This window comes from Esox lucius, chromosome 11 (genome assembly GCF_011004845.1).
Source record: "Esox lucius isolate fEsoLuc1 chromosome 11, fEsoLuc1.pri, whole genome shotgun sequence".
Lineage (NCBI taxonomy): Eukaryota > Metazoa > Chordata > Actinopteri > Esociformes > Esocidae > Esox > Esox lucius.
In genome coordinates, this window is record NC_047579.1 from 48,201,091 (window position 1) to 48,221,653 (window position 20,563).

At 40.3% G+C, this 20,563-nt stretch overlaps 2 protein-coding genes across 6 annotated transcripts in view; both read left to right on the plus strand.

The window, feature by feature from the left end:
- Positions 1 to 12: 12 nt before the first annotated feature.
- Positions 13 to 6,403, plus strand: LOC105013408 (chondroadherin-like protein). 2 transcript variants are annotated; one of them, XM_010874920.4, is made up of 3 exons: positions 13 to 2,175; positions 2,734 to 3,070; positions 3,303 to 6,403. In XM_010874920.4, exons 2-3 carry the CDS (start codon positions 2,798 to 2,800, stop codon positions 4,074 to 4,076), a joined length of 1,047 nt encoding a protein of 348 aa, XP_010873222.1. In that variant the 5' UTR covers positions 13 to 2,175; positions 2,734 to 2,797; the 3' UTR covers positions 4,077 to 6,403. The 2 variants fall into 2 exon arrangements, with proteins under 2 accessions (XP_010873222.1, XP_034151221.1); XM_034295330.1 differs by lacking the exon at positions 13 to 2,175 and having other exon boundaries at positions 2,184 to 3,070.
- Positions 6,404 to 9,299: 2,896 nt separating this feature from the next.
- The window catches only part of mrtfaa (myocardin related transcription factor Aa), a 51,975-nt gene continuing 40,711 nt past the window's right edge, over positions 9,300 to 20,563 (plus strand). For all 4 annotated transcript variants that reach the window (XM_029123405.2, XM_029123406.2, XM_013136095.4 and 1 more), the window contains exons 1-3: positions 9,300 to 9,478; positions 11,587 to 11,646; positions 17,081 to 17,278. In XM_029123405.2, coding sequence (XP_028979238.2) covers positions 17,119 to 17,278 — 160 coding nt within the window. In that variant the 5' untranslated portion in view covers positions 9,300 to 9,478; positions 11,587 to 11,646; positions 17,081 to 17,118. The remainder of the gene's footprint in view (positions 9,479 to 11,586; positions 11,647 to 17,080; positions 17,279 to 20,563) is intronic.

The window sequence follows — 20,563 nt, forward strand, 5'->3', positions numbered from 1 at the left end:
TTTCACCACGGGGGAGAATCACTTTTTTTTTTTTTTTTTTAAATTGGTTTATCTATTTTCTAGAATTTTTGGATTTCAAAACCGTAGCAATTGCAAGAGGTCAAGGAACTTTTCTAATATTGAAATACTTTTTGAAGAGAACACACATTTTAATAGTTTTCTGGAAACCCATATTTTCTATTTTATTTTTTAACAGCTGACTGAAAGGATATCAATAGTGATTTGTGTGAATGGGATGAATGGGCACACAATCTCACAATCCTCCTCCCAATAGGTTATTAAAATATTTTCTGTGAACTGGGACGCTTTTTTATTTTTTTATTACATTTTTTGAATACGCATTAATCTGATAATGTACATTAACTATCCCCCGGGTATTAGACATTAACAAATTTAGATTGCAGATAAAGGTTATAAATTCAAATTTGTCAGAGAATATTGTCCACTTAAGCTTTTGCTGTGGGCCCAGTTAGTTTGTTTTAAAGGAGTATTTCACAATTTTTCAAGTTAAAGGTTTCCTCAAATTTAAGTAGGCTATGGGCCAAGAGTCTTATCAAAGGCAAATTGTTCTGCCATTATGAACTTCAGCTAACTTTAGCCATGTTAGCTGAAAGTAATGGCTGCTTGTGAGTGTGTAAAAAAGTAATAAGAAATCCACTGAGTTCATATTGATTTTAATATTATTGATTTAGTGTTTAAAAAAAGCAATATATTTATAGTGAGTTGAAGATCCATTTAACTTGTTGTGAAATGTTCATTTAAGTCTGGCTATGCCTGACAAGCTAACAGGCACGTATTCTTGTTAGGCGTTCTGAATAGTCGAGTGTGCCCAGTGTTAAAGAAGTGGATGGAGTCGAGGCTGGGCTGTGCTTTTCCTCTTCCATTCCATCCCTTTCCCCTCATAGTCCTCAACTCTAAAATACTATTTTCCACAATGGGACCACATTGAAATCCAGCTCTTACATTCTCCATCTTCCACACCTATTACCTATTGACCATTGCCACATGTTGGCAGGTGAAATCTGCTCTTCCCTCTCATCTTGATGCATTCCTCCCCTGTTTGAACAAGGAAAAAACAAATCAATGAATTAACTGCATTGGCCAATTAATATCGTGTGCCACTGAAGCTATGAGATCGGTCTCCGTTCTGTATGGGATGCTTTGTATTGACTTTTGGAAAAAATGTACCTAAAGATATCTTACCATGTTTGAGACTGGGATAGGGAGCTGGGTGCCTGGATTCCACAGCCGCCCCTATCCCAGCCTCGTGTTTATAACGATGTAGCCTGATTGGAGGCTCGGCCAGTGGGCTTAAGTTGTGACAGGCATCCACGTTGTTTACCCGTCTACCGTGTGTCAACGAGGCTGCCGTTGCCTAGGTTTCCTTCCCAGTATTTTATTTTTTATTTTTAAATAGTAACATGGAAATAAATAAAAAAAAGTGAAAAAAAACCAAGGTTTGCCGTTTAGTGATTTCTTTCTGTTTCAGTTTTTTATTCACCTCACAGTTCCCTACTTTATAAAATAAATATTTTTGCTGCAGTTCATAGGTTTTGTTTAATAGAGACTTAATCACTGGATGTCTTCAAATGGGATGTATGCCCTGTAATATCTTTCAACGGTCAGTAGAGGGCATAACATAAATGTTCCACATAATGCTTGTGGTAAGAGCTTTGGCCATATCCTTCAATGAATAGTTACGTATCAGTATATTTTCATGGTGTTTTATTAAGACATAAGTGTGGATGGATATCTAGATACAAATTAAACATTTTCTATAAAAGGTCTTTGCAGAGATATGACATGAAGGGATTTGAAATGCATTGGCTTTTCAATTTGTTAGGGGCTGCCTGAAATGCTGCATTGTGTGGACTTCTCAGGGGCATTTGTAGTCTACCAAGGACATATCCAAAAATCATTATAGTTCCTCTATATGCTCTAGATATCTGATATTATCTGTTATAGAAGCCATCGCCTATAAGTGCAGTACTAACACAAAACGCAATGTTGCATGGTAACATCTGGTTGGTTGGTTGTGGGGGGGTGTTGGGGATTAGGTCTTGTCTACATACAATGACAGAGGGGGAACATGATAAGGACACATGAATGAGATGAGGACACGGCAGTTGGTTACTGAAGAGCGTTGCCATTTGAACAATTTGAAATTGGACGCAGGTATTGTATTTAATTTGTTTTTTATATTTCCTTTAGTTCTTGTCATTAGTCGAATAGGCATGGTGTAGAAACGCTGCCTTTAATGTTACTTTAATTAAAAAAAAATAATGGATGTGTCTGGGATTATCAAAAACATTCTCTTTGTAAAATAATAAACAGCCAAAGCAATGGGTGGAATATTTCCATTGAGCGCAAGCGGTGCTGCCAAAATACCAGGACTAAGAGCTGTTCTGATGCACAATGCATCGCAGGGTGCCTGGACGCAGCACTTAGCCATGGTATATCAGCAATATACCACCAACCCCCAAGATGCCTTATTGCAATTAGAAACTGATTATATATCATGGATATCAGCATTCTGGATTCAAAGGAACCAGTTCATAACTATTCTTTTAGAACTCACTTTAGCCAAAGCTATTTAATGCTTAGAGCTTACAGAGCCATTAAATGTCCTTTTTCCTCGATCCTACCTAAAACTCGCCGCTCACATGTTTTCTATTCGCCCTTCCATGCCATTTGTCTAATGGTTGTTCTCTTTTTTTTTTTTTTTTTTTGCAGGTATTTCTCAGATTTTCAGAAACGTCAGTCCCAGCATCCCCAGGTGCACATCTTTGCATTCAACATGTTCCTTCCGGCTCTGCTGCTGCTGGCTCTGTCTCCAGTGGAAGGTTCGAAAGAGTGCCCTGACTACTGCCTCTGTTATGAACACTCCGATCTGGTGGACTGCAGAGCGCGCGGGTTCCTTCAAGTGCCGTTTGACCTCCCCGATGGCACCTGGCTCCTGGACCTGGGTGGAAACGCGCTGACCGAAGTGCAGAGCCGTGCCTTTGCCGGTCTGTGGTCACTGCGCGTCCTGGTGCTCTCCGATAGTGGGATTCAGCAGCTGCACCCTGACGTAACGACTGTTTTAACACAATGTCATACAGTGTACTAATGGGTGATTTACAAGGCATTGTGCGCTGTTGTGTTCTAGCGCAGCACTGTTACTGGATTGGGAAATGCTGTGCCAGCTCTTTGTTTAGTGTCATTACTGGCATGGTTTAATGCAGACGTTTTGTTGAGGGTTTGAATCCAGTGACTTCATCTCTTCAGTAGTAAATGTTTTATGTGCCCTTCTCATCTCCCAGGCCTTTTACTCCCTCTCCTTTCTGGAGAAGCTGGACTTAAGCCACAACAATCTGCATCGGCTGCCCTCGGATTTCTCCGACAGTTTGAGCTCACTCCGAGAGCTGCGGCTGGACCACAACGCCCTGGAGCGGCTCAACAGCCTGGAGCACCTGGAGAGTCTGGAGAAGCTGGACCTCAGCCACAACAACATCACTTTCCTGCAGTCGGGGGCTTTCCGGGGCCTGTCCCGCCTGCGCCACCTGTACCTCCAGGCCAACCGCCTGGGGGCCGTGCGCCGTGGTTCCATGTCCATGCTGTCCACTCTGGAGGCCCTGCAGCTTGGCCAGAACAACATCTCTCAAATTGACACGGAGGCCCTGACTCCCTTGACGAGCCTCAACCTGCTGGCCCTGGAGGACAACCAGCTGCGGCAACTTAAGTTCAAGACCTTCCTGAGTCTCCACACCGCCGGCACCCACCTCCAGCTGGCCGGCAACCCGTGGCACTGCGACTGCGACCTGCAGCGGATCTTCGGTAAGCTGCTGAGCGTGCGCCACCTACATGTGGATGACTATGAGAATGTGACGTGCCACGAGCCCCAGCAGCTGGCGGGCGCCTCGCTGGCGTTGGTGAGCAGCCAGCTGTGCATGGCGGAGACGGCCACTGTGCTGGTCATCACCGCGACAGTGCTGGTGACTGTGTTGGCAGCCGTGGTCATGGCCGAACACACGCGCAAGAAGAACCAGCAGCTCGGCAAGGGCTGGGATGATGAGTCGCAGTCTCAGGAAAGGTGACAGTCCATTATGGGTGAGTGTGAGGTACTTCATTTAGCAAGTGCTGTCTACGTGACAGATGCGTTTGTCCTGACCGATCTTGGATCACATTTCACACCATACTCTCTGAACATTTTCATGTTTTAAGAAAAGACACGTTTCCATCAGCAGTGAGGGTCTATACAGACTTTACAAACACACAAATGTGCGTGGTGAGAAATGTCCCAGCGGTTAGAGTGTCTGCCCTGTAGCCGAATGGTTGCCCAGTTGAATACCCAAGATGCCCCTGAGCAAAGCACTTAACCCTATTTCCTACTTGGTGATTGGTGTGTTTTAGAATGTATTCTCAGTCAACCAACATGGTTAAATCAGAAAAATAAAATGTAACCTATCCAACATTCAGTCTCCCCTACTAACCTACCATGGTGTCTTAATTGTATTACTACAGTATTTGTCCTGTTAATTGTATTAGGACAGTGTTTGTCTGTTTCTCTTTCAATGTGTTTCTTCTCGGTCTATTTCTGCACCCTTGCTAAATTTGCGTCTAGTTGTTGGCAGATTTCATTACGCAAAATATGCATATTAGTTTTTCCACCAGTTTCCATCATACTAAAAAATAAACTGTTATGACAGCGCACATAAAAGGTAATTTGGTGTACATTTTCAGAATGATAAAAATAAAAATCTAAAGTTTTTTGTGTTTCCATCGTATTCAACAGTTGCATGAAGTGAGAAAAAATGTCCACGCAAGTCTGTATACTTTCAGTGTAGCCATAAGCTCTCCTATACCCACAGTGGTCAACAGCAAGCAAAAACCTGCTTATTGATTCTTTTTTATTTTTCCTTTTATTTTTTTAATGTATGCTTTTGTTATTTTCAAATACAATACATTTTTATGGATCCATTTTTGTAAGTTCTTACATATTAGTCAAAGTCTGCTCTAGTTTATTTAAGCAATCAGGCATAAGGTGGTGTTTTTTTGTTGTCAGTATACCTTGTCTTAGAGCTGCTCATAGGCGCAATGCTACTATCACAGTTAACTGTATTTTGTCTCTTAAAACCTGGGTGGATTGAATCCTTAATACTGATTGGCTGATAACCATGGTACAGCATATGAGACCTTGTGACATCGCTTTATACTGCTCTAATTGTGTTTGCAACTGGTTTATAATAGGTGTCGTTATGGGTTTGGAGATATTATAATAAACAGAGATCACTCATGAAAAAACAATGCGTTGTAGTAGTGCAATCACTTGCATTAGGGTCTGACAAAGTCCCAGGAGGATCACATGTTGAGACACATTTTGGACAGAGTGAAATTGCCATAGGATTTAAGGTTTGGATCAGCGTCACAGAGACAATGGTGTGGCATATGGACCTGGCCTCCAGAGCAACATCAGCAGATTACTGCTGTGATTAAAACCCAGAGAAAATGGACCGCCACATGGGAAGAACCACCAGCCGCTCAGCTGAAATCCCCTGGGCCGATCTGATCTTAGAGGAGGATAATGACCAGAAACTGAACCTTATTAGTGCTGATGTGGTCTCTATATCCTCATTTCATCTGGAGAGGAAGTGGAAATTCAGCATTTGAGAGACAGAAATGTGACCCATGTGAACACAGCCATTATCAGATCAACGAGATAACACTGACATGACATAACACTGACATGACATAACCACAGTCTACCCGCAGGTTTGTGTACTGTAGTATGAAGGCCTTTGTTCTGGACCTCAGAACAGTGAGATCATTGGTTAACATTGGCTGCTGATGACAATGACATTAAGCTAAGAATGCAGGTGTTAATCTCCGTTTATTTATGAATATTGCATGACAATGAATCACTGTTGGCCCAAATAATGGCAGGTTCTTGTTGGTAAAATGTGTTTCAGGGACAGTGTTCACGTTTGCACACATGCATGCGGATGCCAGGGTTTTCTGAAAGATGGTTTTGGGTCAAATCATCAGATGACTCAAAATATATGCTTGAAAAGCTAAGAACGTCTTGGTTTTCATATACAATCATGTGAAGAACTCTTCACAGAAATTACCATTCATTTTTCCTTTTTAAATCATGTCCAACTGAGTTCTATTTTCAAGTGTCACGACCGAGTCTGAACTTATTTTCATATAGACTGAATTTTTTTGCTTTGTCATTTGGGGGTACATACAAGGCACATTTCAATGTAATTTTTAAAATGTCTATATTAATGAAGTATCCAAGCCCAAAATACAATAAAATGTCAAGATGTTGGAATAATTTTTGCAAACATGGTACATAACCAGTAAGGTAAAATGAAAAATCCATGTATATTCTGAGATATGTTTAAAGTTTATTCAACATAAAGATGTATTGATCTGGTGTTGCTCAGTTGGCTTCTATTCCTACTTATGTTTCTCAATATGAAATCCAAATGGTAGATTAAGTATATTGACGCAGAGGCTGATGGACTAGATGGCTGGGATGTGTTTACTAGCAGCACATTGCCTGCCTTGTGAGTGGGATGGGACTGGGAAATGGTGAGGTCAAAAAATGTAATAATGTGTAAAATAGGGAGCATGAGTTTTGGGACTGGAAGATGGGGAATATATGTAAACTATAAGGAGATGAGTATACAGGGTGTAAAAACATCAAAAAATCGTAAAAACAGTTTTTTGCTCTGTGTTTTTAAACAGCCACAATAAGATAGTGCAAGGCGTCATACAGCCTTCCTCGCTTAACTTCCTGGAATAGACCAGCACTGCAGAACTGCTTTTCTTTTCAGGCAACAGTCTAATTTTGTGGAACAATTTGGAAGAAATTTCTGTGTTTCAGGTGTTAATCTTTGTTTTAAATGACAATACCGCCACTTGACAAGATGGCAGTTCTAGTTGCTGTTGAAGGAGCTGGGGAGGCATTAGCAGGCTAACTGACAGCCTGGGTGAGATTAAACCACTCCCTCCTTACAGTGTTTAAGCAGAACAATGACAAATCAATCAGCGTAATTGAAATGGAGAAACCTAATAATGACAATGAATTCTATATATTCACAGTTCTGTATATTAGCGTGCCAAGATGAGTTATTGCCAATGAAGGCGATTCAATTAGTTTTTTTGTGTAATTGGCAATTACTTTTTCCACAGGGAGCCATTGGGTGTTGTGTAGCATTTTTCAATATAGTTAATTAAGTCATTAATTAAATGAATGTATTAGTTATTAACAAAATATTAAAATAGCTTGAAATACCTTCTAATATTAAAACTGTAAATAATACTGAGGTTAATTTCTTGTAAAACCTCGAAAGCGATTTGCTCTTTAGAATTTCATGTTTGTATTACTTTTTAAATGTGGAACATGAATTGTATCATTCAAGTCACATCTGTGTCTCAAAGGTGATGGGTTTATAATTTCCCTTGCCACTAACTGGAAGTCACCCTTGGAGTTTCATCAGCAACATAAGACCAATGGTCCCTCCAAAGATTCTCCAACTCATAAGTGGTAATTTCCCAGAGCTCACTCACTTATGAATGCAAAATTCCATGAGGACTTTTATTTTGAAAACATTCCAAATTCAGTAACCTGGACATGATTATTTTCATTGTTGCTGACTAGACAACAGCGTTTTCTCTGTTAAATCAAGAATAACACAATAAATGACCAAAGGCATCAATGTTTTTTTCCAGGGATTAGCATCATCTATTTGTATGAGTCTTGCTTAGTACATATTGTTAACACTTATTGGACATTAACAAATTGAGAGGGGGTTAAAATGGGCTGAAGATGAAACATTAAATTATTCTAATTTTTGTGTAGCTCAGTTGGTTGGGTTTGCACTCACTACAGTAAAAGTGATAGTTTTCAAATCATGGTAGAATGTCCTTAAGTATACTTTTTCTAGTTAATATGTTTTGTTCAACTGAAATGAAAGTTGTTTTGTTTGGTATAACGAAAGGTAGAAACAAAAATATTGGTGCTCGAGATGGCCAGTCTGCTGTTTGGGTGATGTAATTCTTCACTTATAGTACATCATTCATTAGCTAGGTTTTATCTTAAACTATAATATCAGAGAAATATATTTCAGATGGGCTATGAGTGTGATTCTCTTGATTCAAACCCTTCACAAGGTCAATGTAAGACCTTCCTCTTCTTGTTCCTAGTTTTAAAGTATCCTATCCTGCATAAGAAAAAGCTAAGTAAGGAGATGTGAATGTTCTTAACATTTCAAGCTCTGCATGCATTTCCCTACCACACAAACAAAATCCCCAAGTATCCCCCACACATTTTTTTATTGTCAAATACAATTAATTGAACGGGTAGAATCTGTAATTTGGCCATACATAAAAAAGTATGCATATGCTAGGGTTTGACACATCAAGGTTCTTAACCCTCAAAAAGGCAGTATAATTAATACCCAACTTTACATCATGTTGCCGGAAGAGGGTCTTTACCTCCTTGAATTTTGCCTCGTCCCCCATCTACAGTAATCCTTGAACAAAGTTAGTGAAAATTGTGTAGCCCAGTGGTATTTAAATCTGACATTTGAAGCCAGTTCCTCTTCATCTTTCCAGTACACACCCCTAATCAGGGACTTAATCAACCTCATCATTAATAGCACATGCCTGGTGTCTCAGGTCTAAATAAATCCCTGATAATGGGGTTTTGTGTTCAACTGACTCAAATTTAACGGATCTGTATTTTCCAGAAACAAAATTGTTTGGTTTCCCTGTAAAACACAATATTTCTGCTGTGTACATAAATCAGTTATTCAACCTTGGAATTGGAACCTCTAACCCAAATTAATGGGTGCTTTAACACTTCATTATGAACAAATATGAATCGTTAATGTTTACACAATTATTTCCTTGTTAATAAATACCGGTTATTAAGTAACTTTTATTGTGAAAAGAATCACTGACGTCGTGACCCGGAATTACCTTTTTATTGTTGCTGGCAAGACGGGACAAGACCCTAGACGACAAAGATTTTTTTACTTAACCCAGATAGCCCACAAGATGTCGTATCCAATTGTTTAAGTATGTAAGTGGGGAGAACCGAGCTAGAGATGGTAATTGACAATCTCACTTGAACATATTCCTTATGTTACGTTTTATTTGGCTTGTTTCCTTAGGAAACGCCCTGTCTGCACACAATGTCGTCCCAGTTCCACCTCGGCTCCCAGTGCCAGGGAACACTGGATTTCCTCTCTGAAAAATACTACCCAGATACTTCAGATGTGTACATCCGGTAGACTATCTGGCTTACTGTCTGTCTCTGGTGGAGTCTCAGGGAATGTTGAGACAGCTAGGTTAACGTTAAATCGTTATTACTTTAACAACGGCCAAAAGAGTATCGACCAACATCGACGGCCTTAACTTTTATCTCGTCCCCACATGAGTGCTTGCGGTTCGGGTTAGATTCCACCAGCAGTGTTTCTCGTGCGAGGTGAGATGAACACAGCTAACGTTATGTTAACAAATAGCGATCTAACTATTATGAGCTAAGCAAGTTATCACGGTCAACTAGCTGGCTAACGTTAGTGATTTGTCTGGCTTGGCTAGCTTGCAACAGAGCGCGAAAAGACATCTACTTTACCATTACCTAGATGGAGTAGGAGACAACGTCATATTTATGCTACTTGCTAAGTTATGATCAGGGATTTATGTGGTTCATCACTGCTATGAAAACGGCACAGCTGTCATGTACTCCCCAACAACAACAACAAACTAAACATGCATGGTGTATGACGATAACTCTTCACCGCACATCATTTCAAATAAATTAATGTTGTTGAGTGAATGGCAAATATAGTATATTCTTTAAATACATTTTATTTGGGTAAGGCATGAATATGATATAATATTTATTGTGTGCGGTTGAGAGTTGAAGATGCCAGCGACATGTACAGTCTATGTAGTTCTTCAAAGATTATTGTCTTTGCCGCAGCTGAAGGACACAATTTCCTCTACTGGTGCATTTGTACTACACATGTCATTTAAAAATTATAACATTATCAGAAATCATTTGGGGGTCATTGGGGGCTAAGCCCCGAATGTATTGTGATCCTAGCGACGCCTCTGCTTGTCAGATAAAGTTCAAAATGAATCAGTGTTTCCTATTCAATGCAGTTAGTCTAGTTAATAATTATAATATGAAATGTTCTGCTCACCTGAATATCTGATATCTGGATATCTGTGAATCTAATCCTTCCATGGATCTATAATTACTGGTTATATGTGAGATGTATACTGTATCGTAGTGTATGCTTGACACCAACATTCCAGTATTTTTCTTTGATAGTACTTCATCTTTTACAATAGGGAGACCATTTTCTTCTGCACATTTATTTCCAGGACTGATCCAAACTTTTTCATAAACAATTACACTGCAGTGTCATTAAATAACTCAATTTTTTTTTGTAAATCCGTTTAACAAATAATACATGCTTTGACTTATGACTCAGCATTGATGCTTGGATTAGATTGGGATTGTTGATTAGGTGTCAATAAAATACATCTTTTCCATTAGTGCATAGTTATTTTGGTGTTCACTGTAATTAATCCTATTGAAGCCCTTTGTTTTGAATTTAAGAGGGACATTCTGTATAAGTCAGTAGTCAAAAATCACTTTCAATGTATTCTCCAATTAAAAAAAAAAAGTATAGGAAAAGGCTCAATGCCGTTACCCTTGCAAGGTCACGCCCAGGACGTTGCTGCAAGAAATACAATATATCCAACATCAACATTGCTTCAAGATGTGGTTGTAAATGAAATTTTTTCATCGTATGTTTATAGAATTGCTAAAGTTCACAAGTTTTATCATTAGGCCCCTGGAAACAATTTTGAATGAACATAAATTAAACTGAGTGCATTTTTCACTGGCTGTCCTAGGGGCTGCAAAAACAATGATTGAAATGAAGTTATCATAACACTTGTTAGTTTCCATATGCTACATTTATACATTTGTTAATAACCGTTTATAACTACAACAGTGTTATTCACACCATTGTAGACATCAGCAGGAAGTGGAGTGATATCCGTGGTGTATCCACTTTAGACCACATAAATAAGATTTTAGCTCTACAACCCCCCAAATTATACATTTATCGTATTAGACTACAAGGGACTAGTTGTTGTGTCTTGGTCATAGGTGCATAACAAATTTCTCGCAGGAAATCAGATTCATGCTGGTCCTTTGCATGTGGCTTTTCTTTTTCTTTTGTCAGTGCATTTGAACAGGTATATAATACCTTGTAGTCTATACTCTTTCAATAGGTATATAATACCTTGTAGTCTAGACTCTTTCAATAGGTATATAATACCTTGTAGTCTATACTCTTTCAATAGGTATATAATACCTTGTAGTCTATACTCTTTCAATAGGTATATAATACCTTGTAGTCTAGACTCTTTCAACAGGTATATAATACCTTGTAGTCTATACTCTTTCAACAGGTATATAATACAAGTTTTTAGGAATCTGTGTGGCATGTAACACTTTTGTCTATCTTTTATGCACTTTACCCATCCTCCTCTGCTTTTTCTTTCTCACAGTAAAGGCGGCCTCACTGAAATGGAAATACCCAGGACCTTGTTTAACAGGAAGTAGACCAGGTATGCTATAATGTGCACAGACACCTCTCGGGGTCCTTTTGTTTGGAGGCGTTCTGTCCCTCTGATCTGCAGTCATCGTCATGTTGTGGTGCCCTTGATGTGTTGTTGTGAATCTCTTTGCTCACAATTTGACGTTCGGTTTGATTTCCTGTATAGTCTTTCATCATTGTGGTCATAAGGAGCTTCCCTCAGGTGTAGCCTCTGCCATTTTTTAAAGTGTATTTTATTTTTGCTCTGTCTCATGAAGACCTAACTAATTGACAATGAAATGTTGTTATCGATTAGTTGTTGAAGCCCTAGAGGAATGTCTACAACTTTACCATGCACCCATGGTTCATTCATTGTAACGCACAACAATGTTTCGATGCGATTTGGATGTTTGTCAGAAAATGTCCTGACGATGACTTAAATCTGGAAAAAACTTGTCTGTTCTGTTTGTTCTTGTGTGTTACAAAAAACATTACCATGGGAGCATAGCATAGTTGAAGAAGTCATAAAAAAAAAAAAAATTCACATCATATCTCCCAAAGTACAGTCGGTCCCACGATAGGTTTGAGTAAATGAATAGTTGACCATTACTTCCCCCTATTTTTGGCAATATTCCCAATTTCCATAGAAATGAATTTTCTACATCTGAACGTTCTTAGGAGGAGTGAAATGATGTTGTGCATGGTCAAAAAAGTCCTCTGTTTCAAATACATTTCTTCAGACATGGATAACAATTGGATATTTATTTGTAAATCGGGGAACAAGTGTCATGTGTCATGAGAGTTGTTCTACTGGCTGTCATTATCCTATATTCTCCCTAAAAGACTAACACAGCTTGTCCTTGCTCAGTGTACAGATAGGGAGGTAAAAAATGGGTCCCATCATGAAGTAAACATCAGGAAAAGGTGGGTTTAAGCTATCAACAAAAGAGGGGAGCACAGTGGAATGCTAGACTACCATGGCAACCATATGGTCAAGTTGGCATGTCAGCTTGAATGTGCTCCTGTTTGCTCACCTCCCTATGGAAACCATTGTTCAGCTTAGTCTAACAGATATTCTACTCACTGCGAGGCATATGGATAATGCTCTGATAGTAATGTAAATGGAAGATACAGTGCTAATACCAGCTTATTGGTGTCTGTTATTGATACACAGAATACCCTGAAAAAGACAATCAAAGCATTCGCACACAGGGAGTGGGAAAAATAACAGAAACCCCTAACAATATATTGAAATTATGGACCTAATAAGGAGTTCGGGCCACCCTTTGGCTTCAGAACAGCTCCATTCCTTCTTGGAATGCTGTCATGTCAGACCTGAGCAGTGTGTTGTGGGATATTGCACACTTCTTCAAGAAGGAAAACCTCCAGTTCTGTGAGGGATGAACAAAGTGGCAATCTACTTCACTCTGTGCGCTCCAGGACACTGGCAATCTACTTCGCTCTCTGCGCTCCAGAACGTCCCATAAATGTAATGATCTTCAAATCTGGTGATTGGGGTATTATCATCCTGGAATATAGGAACATTGTGAGGGAACATTATGCTTGTCCCATAGTACAGTAAAATGGCCACACGAGATGCCCATACTTTTATAGATCCCCCACCATTTTTTAACAGTTGACAGCAGACATTCTGGCCTGAAGGCTTTCATTGGCTTTCTCCAAAGGACGTTGTTCTGTGATTGGTTGAGCATTACTTCAGGAAAAAACATTTTCTGTACTATTATTTCACATTAAAACAATATGCACACCTTCAATTTGTTGTCTATGTGGTGTTTATTTAAAGGGAGAGAATCAAAATTGAACACCTTTTGATTTTGTATTATGGTGCAATTAAATGTGGGGGTGGGTACAACCATTGGGCCGCCACAGTGGCATAGTGAAACTATGAGATGATCTTTGGGTGGTAGTCTGGCTGTCCTGATGGCCCATATAGAGAGAACACAGGTTGTCCTCTGACGATCATCACGCCTCCTCTGCTTTAAAAGAAAGGGGAACAGGATAATATAGTTTTGGCTCAGGACCTTCAAGTCCTTTGGTGTCTACTCATGAGGAATGGACACAGGCCAGGCTGTGATGTCTTTGGTTTTGGCTCAGGACCTTCAAGTCCTTTGGTGTCTACTCATGAGGAATGGACACAGGCCAGGCTGTGATGTCATTGGTTTTGGCTCAGGACCTTCAAGTCCTTTGGTGTCTACTCATGAGGAATGGACACAGGCCAGGCTGTGATGTCTTTGGTTTTGGCTCAGGACCTTCAAGTCCTTTGGTGTCTACTCATGAGGAATGGACACAGGCCAGGCTGTGATGTCTTTGGTTTTGGCTCAGGACCTTCAAGTCCTTTGGTGTCTACTCATGAGGAATGGACACAGGCCAGGCTGTGATGTCTTTGGTTTTGGCTCAGGACCTTCAAGTCCTTTGGTGTCTACTCATGAGGAATGGACACAGGCCAGGCTGTGATGTCTTTGGTTTTGGCTCAGGACCTTCAAGTCCTTTGGTGTCTACTCATGAGGAATGGACACAGGCCAGGCTGTGATGTCATTGGTTTTGGCTCAGGACCTTCAAGTCCTTTGGTGTCTACTCATGAGGAATGGACACAGGCCAGGCTGTGATGTCTTTGGTTTTGGCTCAGGACCTTCAAGTCCTTTGGTGTCTACTCATGAGGAATGGACACAGGCCAGGCTGTGATGTCTTTGGTTTTGGCTCAGGACCTTCAAGTCCTTTGGTGTCTACTCATGAGGAATGGACACAGGCCAGGCTGTGATGTCTTTGGTTTTGGCTCAGGACCTTCAAGTCCTTTGGTGTCTACTCATGAGGAATGGACACAGGCCAGGCTGTGATGTCTTTGGTTTTGGCTCAGGACCTTCAAGTCCTTTGGTGTCTACTCATGAGGAATGGACACAGGCCAGGCTGTGATGTCTTTGGTTTTGGCTCAGGACCTTCAAGTCCTTTGGTGTCTACTCATGAGGAATGGACACAGGCCAGGCTGTGATGTCTTTGGTTTTGGCTCAGGACCTTCAAGTCCTTTGGTGTCTACTCATGAGGAATGGACACAGGCCAGGCTGTGACGTCTTTGGTTTTGGCTCAGGACCTTCAAGTCCTTTGGTGTCTACTCATGAGGAATGGACACAGGCCAGGCTGTGATGTCATTGGTTTTGGAGTGGAAAATGACTAAGACGTTGAATCTCAAATCTGTCTCTGCACACTCAGTCCAAATTGTTCCCAGTGCTGACTGTAAATGAAGTAGGGCATGGTGAATACTTTGGATTGGATGATTCACAGGCAGTGTTGTTTAAAGTATGGGACATGTAGACTTTATAAAGCACCAGAATTTCAGCATTTTTTATATTCCTAACATTTCTCTAAATGTTACAATTACAAGGATCAGAAAAGCAAATGCTTAGAGGATGTATAAGAACCCAGGGTTGCCTTTGGCTTCTGCTGGATGTACACTTGTCAGTTGGGATTTGGTGGGTAAATGTGGCATGCGTACACTCTAGTATGAGGCTTGGTCACTTGTCTCTCTCAGGACCCTGATGGACAACATGAAGAAAAATAAGGTTTAGCAAGGGAACAGATTTTGGGAATCACAAGGATGTTTTACTTGAAATCATTTGCCTCATTTTCAAAGGTCACAACTAGCATGTTCACCCAAAAGTCGGTCTTCGAAAAACCTTCATAACAACCTTTTGCAACAGTTTGATTTGTGAAGAGGTGAGCTTTGTATCAATGTAGAAAGGATTACATTTTGAATCACTTTATCGTTTAATCCAGAATCACATCACCATGCAAGGATTTGAAAGTTAGTTTTTATTTCTGTTCGATGTTATTTCTGTCCAGTGAACAGTAGGTTCTCCTTGAAGATAGCACCCCTTTGACTTCAACTGTTCTGGTAGGGGCAGCATGCTAATTTCTGTTTACGGGGTCAAGAAACCTTGGCCTGATTACCCAACCTAGGCTAAATACAGGAGAACTACTGACAAATGTATAGGATGGGGACAGGGTTATGTAACAGATACCCCATAACATGGTTGAAAATACCAGGATGTCGATTTGTGGGAGGTGACCAAGATGATCTGTTGTTGTCTGTATATTTTGAATTAAACTAAACATGAGTTTACTCATCGTCTATAAACATTTGTTTTATATCTATTGAAGTATAGATTGTCTAGTTTTATTTGAGGTGCATATTGGCTTCACCATTTAGAAATGACAACATTTTGTAAACATTGTCCCCCTAGGGCACCAAAGGTGTTGGGACATTTTGGCTTGGAAATGTTTCTGGTTAGTCAGTTGTGTTCTGTCACATCATTTGTCCTGGCAGCAGTTTTTCAAATTTGAAATGAGTTTTCACATCATGCCCAATTTTTTGCTTTGACTGAAAAAGCAGATTGAGGCAAGTTACAAGTCGGTAAGAGTTTTGACAAATGAAACAAATACCTCAGTATTTGTTTTTACTGTCAGATGTTTATAAATGAACAACAAACAGTTCCTGTCATGTTAGCTCTGTAACAATGGATGTGCATAGGAACTAGCACCACAGCAAAAAATAATCATGGTATTGGGAAAGTTTTGGTGGTACTGGGAAAGCATTTAACATGGCCGTTCATATCCATGCATACAGCCTAGTAGTGCCTTTAAATGTTTAAGGAGGTCTGGAAAAACACTAAAACAAACAAATTATGCAATATATAAAGTGGGAATAATACATACCATGTCAACAATGAAATGTTCTATGTGGGTTCCTCTGATGTCCCCTGATGTCTACCTATGCAATTACAGCTCCGGAAGAAATGAAGAGACCACTGCACCTTTTTCTTTCCTTGATAAGGAAAGTTTTGAGTGAGGAACAGAAGCGTTCAATTTGCAGTGGTCTCTTAATTTGAACCCTTGTGTTCCTCACTCAAAAACTTCCTTTTTGACTTTTATGGAAAGGAAAGAAAAAGGTGCAGCGGTCTGTTAATTTTGTCCGGAACTGTATGTTATATACAGTATACTATAATTTTCTGTGTTATGACAATTACAAAAATCAGACAAGAAAGCTGCCTTGTCCATTTTTATTTAGGTAGGAATGCATTATGTCTAGCAGAGAGGCGTGTAACGCAAGACCAAATGCTTTCGTTATGCTTTCGTTATGCCTTAGCACAAAGTATGATTCTGTATAATAAAGATGTTTCATTAAACTGCGGTCGCAAATATACCTATTACATAAATCACCTGTATACTATATTGGAAAGCCCTCCTAAGTGACAGTGTCATTGGAGGTTGGAAAGAGCAATTATGTGGCTCATTAGGAGGCAATTGAGCTGTCATAAAAAAAATTGGGGGGGAAATGTCACTGTACATTTTTTTTTGTAATTGTACATATTTTACAATGGGTCGTAGCCAATATGGGTCGTGAGTGTGTGGACAGTTTCATCCAATTATCTATTTCCTTGTTTTTCTCTCAGGATTGTCACTCCGTCAGACTCCATCAAGCCCGACCACCATGGACGTTCAGGCAGGGGAGAAATCCAGTCCAAGTGGCTTGGCTCCTGGATCAACTGGCTCCGCCCACAGCCCACAGAGCGAGGCAGTGACCACTGAGCTGCAAGAGCTGTCACTGCGGCCCGGCCCCAACCTGCTGCCCCTGAGGGACAGGAAAAATGGTGAGTGCCTGTTATGGTTCCAAGCAAATGCTATCAGTCCCACTAATTACATTGAGACCTCGGTGGCTTGAATCCATATGGAGCAAAGCCCATACACTTTCCAAGGGTTTTAAAAGACCACAGGTATGAACTTAAATAAAGAATGCAGTTGTGAAGCATTGACCGATAACCCAGTCTGAGCGTCTGATGTGTTGGTTAAACACTTCTGCAATACAAGTATTTTTCTACGTTTCATAAATACATTTTGGGTTGAAATTGAAATACCTTTATGTGTCATATTGATAGAATAACCATCATATTCAAGTAAACTTGCAGACACTTAATTATTTCTTTGGTACACAACTTGCAAGTTACTACAGTTTACATAATTAAACTGCTGAAGGTGTGTGCTGGAATTTCTTGCCCTAGATGAAAGCCGGCATTAAGAGAAATCAGGAAAGGACAGATGGAAGAAAACTAAAACTGAAGACCCAAGGGTGTTCCTTGTAATTAAGCAAACAGAGTGTACTGTACTACCAATAAAACAATGTAAAAATGAATCAGTGTGCCCATAACCAACAAACCTAATTGGTCTTGTAAGCTGCTCTGGATACAATTTGCTGAGCTACTCAAATGTAAAAAATTAGGGAATGTGGTAGCTGTCTGGGTTTACGCCACTAGGAGAAAATACATTAACGTAATGAGTTGGCTGTTGTTTTTCCATCCTTGATTCACTTAATTATGCATAGAAACGTCAAGCAGAAGGACCATGGACACTTCTTACATTGGTTTTAATAATACAAGAGGCCTGCATAGTCGTGGATGAGTTATTTGTGACTTCTTTTTTTGGGGTATGGGTATAGCTCCATACAGCCTTTTTCTAATGAACCACCCCATACACAGTTACTAGCCTGGGAACAAAAAACATGAGGTATTTTGCTTTAGAAGGAACAAAAGCATTTTCTATTGGCAATGGTGTAAAGGTCAGATATTGCATGACTGTTTGAAACTGTTTGATGTAAATATATTGTGATCTTTTGGCTCCATTCATTTGAACGGGTCTGATGATCAGTGTGCTATGTTGCTTCCTCTGACTTGGCACAGCACCCGGAGAGGGTTGGAGACGTCGGGTTGAAAAGGGAGAGGGTGGGAGGGAGTGAAAAAGAGGGATAGAGGGGGTGGGAGTGTAGGAGATGGAGTAGGAGAGGGAGGTGAGGGAAAGAATAAGAGAGAGAGAGTAGAAGAGGGAGAGGGCAGAGGATGGAGAGAGTGGAAGAGGGAGTACAGTAGTGAGTGGGAGAGGTGGAGTGAGAGTGATCGTTTGACACTGTGATCAGCCCTTTCACCTCATGCCATCCTATGACACAGCTTAATCTGTCTGGATGTGTGAGTTTACATAGTTAACGTGTTATACTTCTGTGGTAATTTACCTCACTCATAAAAGGAAAGCTACTGCAGCTATAACTTTACATGTTATCCCTTTGCATAAACAAACATACACAAAATTCAAGGATGTTGAGGTAAAATACTCTTTCATTGATTTGCTTGCCGCTCAACCAAACTGTTTTATGAGAAAGTTGGCCGGGAACCAAACACTACTAAGGAGGAGACCTGAGATTTAGTGTGGTGTGGAGTGGTTGTTGAGAAACTACACAGTTGTAATTCAGACAACAGCAGGGTTACACACTGCCCTCTAACAATGCTCTTCTCTATTCTTATCCTAGTGACTGAATGTGCACATGGTATTTGCATGCTAAACGGGGTGTATGAGCGTCTGTGTAGATCTTGCATATTACTGATAAGCATTTTATTAGTTTTTTTATTTTATTTATACAGGGAGAATCAAGCAGAGACAAAAGCAGGTTTCTTTCAGTTGAGTCATGTATTAGAGACATGTATTAAAAACATATAGGCCTACAAAGAACATAGACTTAAATCACGGACTTAAAAGACGTTTTGCCTTGCTCTGAATAAGCCTGCGGTATCAGTCCTGTGAGCATGTTCGAGTATTGCTATTTCAACAATTCATATTTCAGGCGAGATAGTTAGGAGGTTTCTGCCATACAGACTTATAAACAAACATCAACTAATATGTTGACCTTCTGGAAGTCAGGGAATCCCAGCCAACTGAACTGTATAAAAGACGATGAGTGTAAAAGCAACAGTAAACACAATGCTGCACGATAGACTGAGTCTAGACATTTCAAAACACATGCTGAAAAGCATGCATATGTAGCACATAATCAAGCACCATAGTCAATGTGGCACAATTTCATTTCAATGCTGAGATGGCAGACTTCCTCTGTTATCAAAAACGAAACCAATTTTCATCTTCAGTGAGTTGGTTTTTTAACCAACTCACCAATGTGGGTTTTAAAAGACAGACCGTCATCCAACCAAATACCAAGGTATTTGTAGTAATGAATACGTTCTGTGAAATAATTATCCTTGGTTGTTATTTCTAAATGATCTATCCCTAGATTTGGGACCAGGACGGAGGGAGTCATTGGTGGATAACAATATTCAAACTGTGTTTTGCAATTTTTGGCAAGTTTAAAACAAGGGTCTGAGACTGGACCATGCTACGTAAATAAAATACTGGGCTTCACTTCGTGTTGTGTTGTTTGGGATTTTTCACAAAACTAAAGGCATGCTTCCTTCTTCTGACTTCTGACGGCCAAAAAGGCTGTGTGAATCCCATGTTGTCGATCCCTTTGGGTTCTTCAGTGTTGCTTCCTTTTTTGGGTGAAGTCTGACTCTCAGTTTGTTCAGAAATATGTGAGGAGCAACGCCCCTCAGAAAATGCAGAGGATGTCCTCCATTAGTCTAATCAGACTGTTTCTCGGACACAGTCATCTGTTTCCGCAGGACAACTTAACACATTTCATTGCCAAAGACTCTTCAAAGAGGCTTTTCCAGGAGTTGAGTTTTCCTGAATGATCGGGTCTCCATCCTGATTTAGATGGGTGTCCAACCCGGTGGTAGATCAGTATAGCGAGTAATTGGGCTACTGACTGCATGTTGCTCTAAGGGTTGTGCAGAGAGGGCGGGGGGAGTGAGTTGCATACTTCTGAACTGCTGTACTTGCATACTAGCGGGTGAGAGAATAGGGAGGGGCACAGCATGGGGGGGGTCAACCCCCAGCAGATATTTTTTTAGACAGCAGAGAGAAGAAACCCTCTCTCCACTAACGAGCAGACGAGTGAGCGAGCGAACATGTGGACGCTGGAGGATTGGTAATCCAGGTTTCATGATGTCTGCTCAGGCAATGCCTCAAATTCACCAAATTCACCAGAAGCCTCGAGT

Coding starts and splice junctions, on each gene's coding strand:
- LOC105013408 (XM_034295330.1), top strand. CDS start 2,519: ATGGATATCAGCATTCTGGATTCAAAGGAACCAGTTCATAACTATTCT. Junction 3,071..3,302: donor TTCAGCAGCTGCACCCTGAC/GTAACGACTGTT, acceptor CTCATCTCCCAG/GCCTTTTACTCCCTCTCCTT.